The 8,924-nt window shown below is 41.8% G+C and overlaps 1 protein-coding gene across 1 annotated transcript in view; it reads left to right on the forward strand.

The window, feature by feature from the left end:
- Positions 1-8,158, forward strand: part of LOC101564319 (arylacetamide deacetylase-like 4) — a 27,213-nt gene extending 19,055 nt beyond the window's left edge. The window contains exons 3-4 of the mRNA XM_004647954.1: positions 1,832-1,895; positions 7,384-8,158. Coding sequence (XP_004648011.1) covers positions 1,832-1,895; positions 7,384-8,158 — 839 coding nt within the window. The remainder of the gene's footprint in view (positions 1-1,831; positions 1,896-7,383) is intronic.
- The last annotated feature ends 766 nt before the right edge of the window (positions 8,159-8,924 follow it).

Consider the following 8,924-nt stretch of genomic DNA (forward strand, 5'->3'; position numbering starts at 1 on the left):
AAGATAATTGTACTACTAATATTTTTAGTTCATTGACAAGAACAGTTAGTGCTTATATTGTTTTATCAATTTTGCATGTTTATATTTTGTAATCTGAGCAACTATTTTGAAATTGACAATAAGAAATATAATAACTTTTTAATTTCTCATCATTTTGTTTTGAAATTGTGTATTGTTTTTATTGGGTTTTTTCCTCTTTAAAACAAAAAGAAAAAAGAAAAAAGAAAGAAGGGGAAAGATATATTTGTGTATGCATGCAGGATAATTTGGATAATTGTACTGGTGATTTCTCCTGGTATTTTAAAAAGAACAGCTAATGCTTAAAATATTTTTTATTCTCATTTTTTCTTTTTAATTTATTGTAACTTTGTTGTTGATTTTTTAAAATCCAATGTTGCAGGTTTATATTTGGTAACCTAATCAACTAATTTGAGCATAACATCATGCAGTACAGCAATCATTGTTGAATTCCTGTTATTTTGCTCAGTGAAATTTTGTATCATTTCTGATGCTTTTTTTTTATTATTCTTTATTCTTTAAAAAGTTGAAAAGAAAGAGAATTGGAAATCAGGATCAGCTAGAGCAAATTGACTTTTCTAAGTAAAAAGTAGGAGTTTGCTTAAAACTTTATTACAGCATGAGTCAGCTTTCATTTTGATTTTCTAAAATGCTGCACCATAATATCTATCTGAAAGCCTGAGTGGCTGGTGCCCCGGAGTTTGCACACACAGTGGATGCCTCATCTGCCTAACTCTGACCCAGCCCTGCTTAGTCTAAGTAGGATAGGGCAAGGGCAGAGCTCTGGAACAGGGGAAGCTTGGTCCCTGGAGGAAGAAAGAATATAAGGCTTGCAGAGCAGGCAATGTGGGTAGATAGCTTAGTGGGACCCAGGTCATGGTCTGCATAGGTCTTAGTCTTGGCTATATTTTTAAATTTCTCTGAGATCTTTAAGGTCCTACTCACCCCAACCCTCCCCCATGTTGACAGAGTCCTTCTCTAGAGGTGTCCCAGGCCTCAGATGACTGAATATGCAACAAGGTTAGGATGTGCTGATGTAGACGTTTCTCCTGAGTGGTGACTCCTGAGTCAGCTGACAGCTCAGTGAATCTGCCTCCCTTTCTCCTTCATCATCACCCTACCACTCAGCCCCCAAAGTGGCGCACCCTCTTCATAAGTTCTCCTGAACATTTGAAGGAGCTGGCGTGATTTAGAAGATCCTGATGCCTTAGACCCTTCTCAGAGCCATTGTTTCTAGTGGCTGGGCTGTGGCTGTCTTACAGAGGACATGGGAAGATCCTTTGCAGCCTCTCTGTGACAATAGCAGGAACTGGGCAGGTTGAGTGGGAGGAGCATTTGCAGGTCTTGGGCTCATGACTGGCTGTGTTGCACAGCCCACTGATATCAATGGATCTGCCTTCAGGAGCATTATTTGTCATTTCTTGTTAATATGTGTGTCTAATACAATCATCATTTATATCCTAACCAATGCAAGTATATTATCTTATTAATATTTCCAGGCAGGCATGCTCAACTTGATTTTTCTTGGCTTTGTCCATTTCAGAAGCTTAAAACTCCCTAGTTATCAATCTTCTCCAGTGTAATATTAATTAATAAATAAAAGTGATCTTCACGGTCTACATCCTCTTCAACTAATGGAATTGGAGCAGATGTCTGGCTCTTCCCTAGCACAGCCAATCAGAGTCATTTCAAAGATCAGAGTACAAGTACAGACTGGACAATACACTATGCCCACAACTGTCCTCCTTGGCACTGCGTTAGGAGAAACTGGGCCCTCCTTGTCGGTGACCCTAGATCTGGTCTTGTCTTGCAGATTGTTACCACAATGTATGCGTTTTCCTAGCTCGGGAAATGGATGCTGTGCTGCTGTCTGTCGGGTGAGTTTCTGAGATAGTTCTCAGCTTTTCCATGGTAAGAAGAAGGTTGTGTGTGTGTGAGAGTGTGTTCCTGGATGAGTGCAGCATAGCAAGTACCTGACCAAGAGGCACTCATGGATATGGGGCCACAGTACTGGCACAGCTCCATTCAAAGCAGCCTAGATGGAAGCCCACTTCAGGAGAGTGGCAGAACAGCTCACTACATGGCCCCTAAGCTGTTGGGGAATGTTTTATTACCAATTACTAATAATATGGAAAGGTTTAAAATGATGCGGATGGAGACCCAGGCCTAGCCCAGGCCCAGTGAGTGTGCAGGAGAGCTTCTGGCTACCCTGTGCCAGTGGGACCTATTGGTCCCAGCCCAGGTGCAGAGTGGGTGAGATCCTCTTCCACCCCCTTGGGGTGCCCCCCAACACTCTGCAGAACCTCCCCCACCCCACTCGCCAAGTAGGAATTTCTACCGCATTGCAGAAACCTCCAGACCCAGTCCTAGCCCAGGCCCAATGAGTGTGTGGGAGAGTTTTAGGCTACCCTGCACCGGTGGGATGTACTGGTCGCAGCCCAGACGCAGTGTGCGTGAGGCCCTCTTCCACGCCCTTGGGACACGCCTCACCACTCCGCAGCACCTCCCCTATACCACCTGAACCATAGGAATTACTGCCATGTTCTGGGAACTCCCAGATCAAGTTCTAGCCAAGGCCTGGTGAGTGTGTGGGAGAGCTTCTGGCTACCCTGTACTGGCGTGATCTACTGGTGCCAGCCCAGGCACAGCATGGGTGACACCCTCTTTCACCCTCTTGGGATGCCCCCTATCACTCCATAGTACCCCCACACACACACCACAGAGTAGGAATTTCGGTTGCATTCAGGAACACACCGAGACATATAATAGTCAGTATCACAGAAATTCAGCACAAGAATAATATACTGAAAGCCGCTAGAGAAATGAAGCAGATCACATTCAAAGGAAAACCCATCAGCATTACAGCCGACTTCTCTCCACAAACCATGAAGGCAAGAAGAGCATGGAGCAGAGTACTTCAAGTCCTCTATGAAAACAAATTCTAGCCCAGACTACTATAACCTGCAAAATTCTCCTTCAAATTTGATGGAGAAGTGAAATACTTTCATGACAAAGAAAAGCTAAAGAATTTCATGATGACAAAGCCAATCCTTCACAGGCTACTGAAAGATGTTCTAGAGAGGGACCAAAATGATCAGAAGCAGCCAACTACAAGGTCAGTGAAATCCCCTTTCACCATGTGAAAGAGTCACATGGTGAGAAAACATTCTCTCAGAGAGCACATTAGCCAACCAATGGCCGTGACTCATCCACATGGCTGACACTGACTAAGATTCTACAATCTGAGGTACAGGATCTCACGATAAATCCTGAGGGGACTTCACTGATCTTATCAGACCCAAAAGCTACAACTCTTGTTGCATAGGTCCTGCTTTACCTTGGTCTTTACTATCCAGCAGAAAAGTATAAAAACGAAATATGAGAATTAAAGCCATGCTGTTATGTTGAGCTGTAGGGGACTCAGGTCAACAATTTCTGACATTGCCAGTGAAGCTGAAGACCCAATACTATTATGGGCTGCTGGAATCTTTTAGAATATTTTGCTGAGGTAACACACCTATAATATTCAAATAACGGAACTTAAAAAAAAGGGGGGATACAGATGAATGTCCAGTTTTGTACCTGTGTATTCAAAGTGGTTAGGATAGATATATAGTTACATTCTCTTAATGAATAGAGGGATTTGTTCTAATAGTGTTTGTGAATAGGATATCATGTCCGCATCTTGTACAACAATTAACCACTAGCAAGAATGTATGCAATGTGTTAATTATTGAAGCTGTCCTACCAATTTGCTTTGAAACTGTCTGATTGCTATTTGTTTCTCAATGAAATTATGGAAAAAAGGAAATAAAATAAAATGATGTGGATGAACCTTAGAAGCATAATGTTAAGGAGAAAAAACTTTTAAAAATCCATAAACCTATTACAGTGGTTCACGCCTGTAATCCCAGCTCTTGTGAGGCTCTAAGCAGGTAGGTCACTGTGCGTCTGATCTCATCATGAGACCCTGAACACCCTGTGGACCCTTCCCTAAAATAAAAAATACATATACTTATTATTCTTTTATTTTTATTTTTTTTTCTTTTCACAACAAAATAGTCCTTTTTTATACTTTTGCAAATGTATTTATTTTTTATTTTTTATTCATTTTAATGACAGAAAACAATAAAATAGCAATGAAACAGTTTCAAAATGGGTTAGTAAGATTGTTACAATGATTAATACATTGCTTATTGTTGTCTTCGCAGTAGTTATTCAGAGGACAAGATGTAGACATGATATCTTGCCTAAACACTATTATTACAAACCTTTCTTCTCATTGAACTAAAAGAAAGTAGCTGTATATCTATCCTATCTTGTGTACACATATATGTTTTTCACAACAAAATGGCATTTTATTAATACTTTTGCAAAGTTAGTATCATGTGACACAGGTTTCCAAATACGGCTTCTCTAACTGCAATTGGCCACACATCTCTGACAAAACAAAATTAAAAAGGTGGATATGCTGAAGCCATGGAAGCTAGGAAATCGGCCAAATGTGTGTAGGCAGGACTAGACCTCAGTGCCTAAACAAACAACCTACCTCAGCCCTGAGTTAAACATCCTGTCTGGTTAAGTCAGCTATTAGTCAGTAGGAAGCCTATTATTTGTTTTAAAGTCTAAGACAGTTTAAATCAAAATAATAACTTTTGTAAGTCTACATATTTCAAACAGAACCATGTCACACAGAGAAGGGGAAAGGTGGTGTATTCAGCACTCAAGGTAACCCTTCTTCCTTGTTGGGGCAACATCTATTGGGAAAAGATGCAGTGAACAGGGATGGCTGAAGGTCATGGCCAAGGTCCTGGCTGTGGTTGGGGTGATGGTTATGCAGATTCTTATTGTGTCATTCAGTAATCACCCACCTACCTACCAAGTGCCAACTGTCAACTACATAGGGACCAAGTAGAGAGCATCTTAAAAGAAACTTTGGTCTTTTGGAAACAGGATTGCACTTGCATTGATGGAAGGGGTATGAGGGCAATTCACTAGGATTCCAGTTCTTGTTCCTAGAGATCTTTACAAGTAAGGAAGAGAAAGTTTAGGAAGACAGGTGAGAGAAACCAAAAAGAACTGTGTAAGTATCTGAATGCCAATGGCCTCCTTCTATCCTTGGTTGCTTCCAGACAAATAGAGAATGCAGCTCTGGGACTCCATTGAGCCATTGACTCTGGAGACACTGAAGAGGGCTGAATATTTCCAGTACACAGTGGCTCACAACACTGGCTACCAATGTGCTTGAACTGGTGACATTAGAACCTGTGTTTCCAAAGGCCTTGGGAATAATTAATTTCCCTTGAACAAGTAGCACAGAAAGGTACGAGTGAGTACCAACTTTGACATCTGAAGTAGCAAGCTCAGTGTATCTTTGATGAAGTATCTGTGGAGACTTAGCTTGTGGGTCATTCCAGTTCCAATGGAATGATTGGTGGAATGATCAGGCAGAGGGAGTACTTGGGGCTGTAAGAGGCATGCAGTGGGTGATGCCTTGGAGGTCATGCCTCAAGGACACTGAAATGGAGAATTTCTCTCCTCTCCTTTCCTTTTTCTGGCTGAAAGCTACTTCACCTGGACTTTTGTCTTCATTTTCCTATTCCAACACTAATAGTCAGTGGGAGTAATACCTCATAATTACATCTTTTGACCAAGGGGTGGTAAAGACCAGACTGGGACAGACATTGCAAGCATATGGACTTCTACACAAGTGAAGTTTTATGGGGTAGGGGTTTAAACCAAAAAGGGGCTTTGACTGGAGTGAATGAACAATTTTTCAGACAGAATGACCCAAGGAGCCCTCTGGGAACCTGAAGTAGAAGTATCACAAGTTGAAGATTAGCATGGGGGTAGATTAGAGACATAGTGAGACACTGTCCCCAAAGTAAAAACAGAACTTCTGGAGATTTAATTCAGTGTGAAAGTTCAGATTCTAATCTAGTTTCATCTCAGTGATACAGCACTTGTCTAATATATACAAGGTCCTTGGTTTGATCCTTAACACTACAAAAAGAAAAAAAAATCTCATTTCAGCACAATCTTGGACTTACTTGGACTACTAGATAGTTATAGTGATCATGTTCTAGAGGCTGTGGAATTTCTGTGTATCTAGCATTATTGTCCAGTGTAAAACATATAGGCCTTCTACTAGATAAGAAAAAAAGGGGATCTCCTTTGCTCAGGAACTGCTGAATTACTCTTATAGCTGGCATCATCATGCATGAAAGAGTTCAGTCTTCTGAAAACAAAAAAACACGAGGGTGGGGTAGGAAGACATACACCAGTAGCAATAGTAAGTAGATCCAACTGACCCCATGCCATTGTCTTGTGCAAAACTATCAATATGCAAAACTTTGTAGAATCTGACTCAAGGATAGGTGAAAGCAGCAAAGGGAACAGACACAATAGGAAGATAGATTCCAAATTGGTGATTCCAGTTTGGTCACTCATTAGAAGTCAGTGGCCTGCAGGAAAAAGTGTTCTCAGCAAAAGCAGCTCTCAGGTCCCTGGAAAGTAAATGGAGGATCTGGTGTCAGAATCCAGATGGTAGGGGTGTTATTTAAAGTAAGATTAGAGGGGCTGGTGAGATGGCTCAGTGGTCTAAATCACCTACTTAGAACAAGCTTAGCAAAGCACAGGGACCGTGGTTCAATCCCCCAGCACCACATGCCAGCCAGCCCTGGCCCCTGGTGGGCTGAGCTGGCGCCACACACACACACACACACACACACACACATAAATAAATAAAATTAAAGTAAGATTAGAGAGAAACTAATAATATATTATTCAGATGTGTGAACTCCAAAACTAGTGATTTTGAATGGACAGAGAGGAAATGAAGCTAGAGAGCTTCTTTAGGCTTGTTCATGGTGACAGTTTCTTATTTTGTTCAGATATCATGCATTGGTGACTTTATCCGGGTCTCATGATGGACCCAATGAAAAATGTCATGCTACAAAGGCTACCATTATTTGATTTTTATCATTCTGAGCTTCTGTTACACCATAGTCCCATCAAGTGTTCATTAACTGACTCAGGATGCCCAGTAGGTCCACTTGCCATTTTTCTCTCCTCACTGCTTATGCCTCTTCCAAAGTCAATAGCTTTCAACTTGTATGATCTTGTGTGGAGTGTGTGTGTGCACGGGAAACATGAGCTGGGAAGTTAGACTCCTAGAAGTCAGAACTTAGGGAAGTTCTTCATATTAACAAAGGAAAACAATGGAGATACCAACAGTTACATCTTAGAGTCATTCTGAAATCCTAACTGAAGAAGGTCTCCCAAATGTTGTAGATGACACATCAGGTCAGATGGATTGCAATGACACCCGTGAGCAGTTTTCTTTGTCTCCTCTTTCTTCTTTAGATACCGAATGCTTCCTGACTACCACTACCCTGTCATTACCAGGGACAGTCTGAATGCCACCATCCACTTCCTGAAGAAACTGAAAACCTATGGCGTGGACCCTTCCCGGGTTGTGGTGTGTGGGGACAGCATTGGAGCAGGGGTTGCAGCCCAGGTCACCCAGGCTTTGTTGGGCCAAAAAGATCTTCCCAAGATCCGGGCTCAAGTTCTAATTTATCCAGTTGTCCAGGGCCTCAATTTCCAGTTACCATCCACTCAGCAGAACAAAAATGTGCCATTCCTCACCCTGGACTTGTTGATGATGTGCATTTGTAAATATATGGCTATTGACCTCTCCTGGAAAGATTCCATGCTGAAGGGTGCTTGTATTCCCCAAGAGACCTGGAAGAAGTACAAGAAATGGCTCAGCTCTGACAACATCCCCAAGAGTTTCAAGAACAAATACCAGGAACCCCTGTTTCCTGGGCCTTTTAATGAGACTGCCTATCTGGAAGTGAAACATATGTATTCTGTGGAAAATTGCCCCATCCTAGCAGATGATGAAACCATTGCTCAGCTTCCTGACCTCTTCCTAGTGACCTGTGGTCAGGACATCCTCCGTGATGATGGCTTGCTCTATAAGAAGCGCTTGGAAGACCAGCAGGTCCCAGTGAGCTGGTACCATGTGGATGATGGCTTCCATGGATGCATACTTTTATTTGATAAGAAGCCTTTCTCTTTCTCATGTGCCCAGAATATTTTAAATGCTATAATCCGTTATGTAAAGCACATATGAGAGTAACACAGGGACTATGAGGAGCATGGGTCCAGGGTGCCTCTGCCACAACTTAGGATTCTGCTGAGTTCTATTTTATTGCAGAAAAAGAAGCTAATCCATCCTGGCCCAGTTAGGGAGGATAAGATGGAGTGAACTCTCTGGATTTCATTCTCTGTTTTCCTTCCAGTACTATCACTGTTCATTCTTGCATTTAGCAGGATTCTGTAATGTTGAGAAATAAATATCAAAGGATGAGGAAAAAAAAAAAACCTTTAAATTTGTCCTTAAGCTTTAACCCATAGATCTCTGTAGAATAGGTGGCAACAACTTGTTCCACTGTCCCTGGTGAACTCAGAATCATGATGAAAGATCATTGCTGGGACCATGTGCCTACTGGATGAAGGGTCACTTCATTGCTACTAGTTCCATGTCACTAATAAAATCCCACATCTGAGTGGCTCCAGCTTCCCTTGACACATTCTTGCAACTCACCTTTTCTTGATCCAAATATCCAAGGAGTAGACTACAGTAATCTTTTGGGGCGAAAGTGAGATACAAGGCAGAAGCAAGAGGAGACATATCAAAAAATGGTGAGCTCCAGAGAACCAGGAGCTTTATCTGGACTCAGGTCTTTAATGGGAATTCTTAAGAAAGACACCTAGTTTCAAAGAGGTTTTTCCTTAGAGCTGAGGGTGTATTGGGAAGCTCTAGATGTCATCTAGGGCATGGAAAGTATATTCTTTGCATGTCTCCCCTTAAGTTGGAGTCTCAAGTCATCAGTGTC

Source organism: Octodon degus, unplaced genomic scaffold, assembly GCF_000260255.1.
Source record: "Octodon degus isolate 3935 unplaced genomic scaffold, OctDeg1.0 scaffold00343, whole genome shotgun sequence".
Classification (NCBI taxonomy): domain Eukaryota; kingdom Metazoa; phylum Chordata; class Mammalia; order Rodentia; family Octodontidae; genus Octodon; species Octodon degus.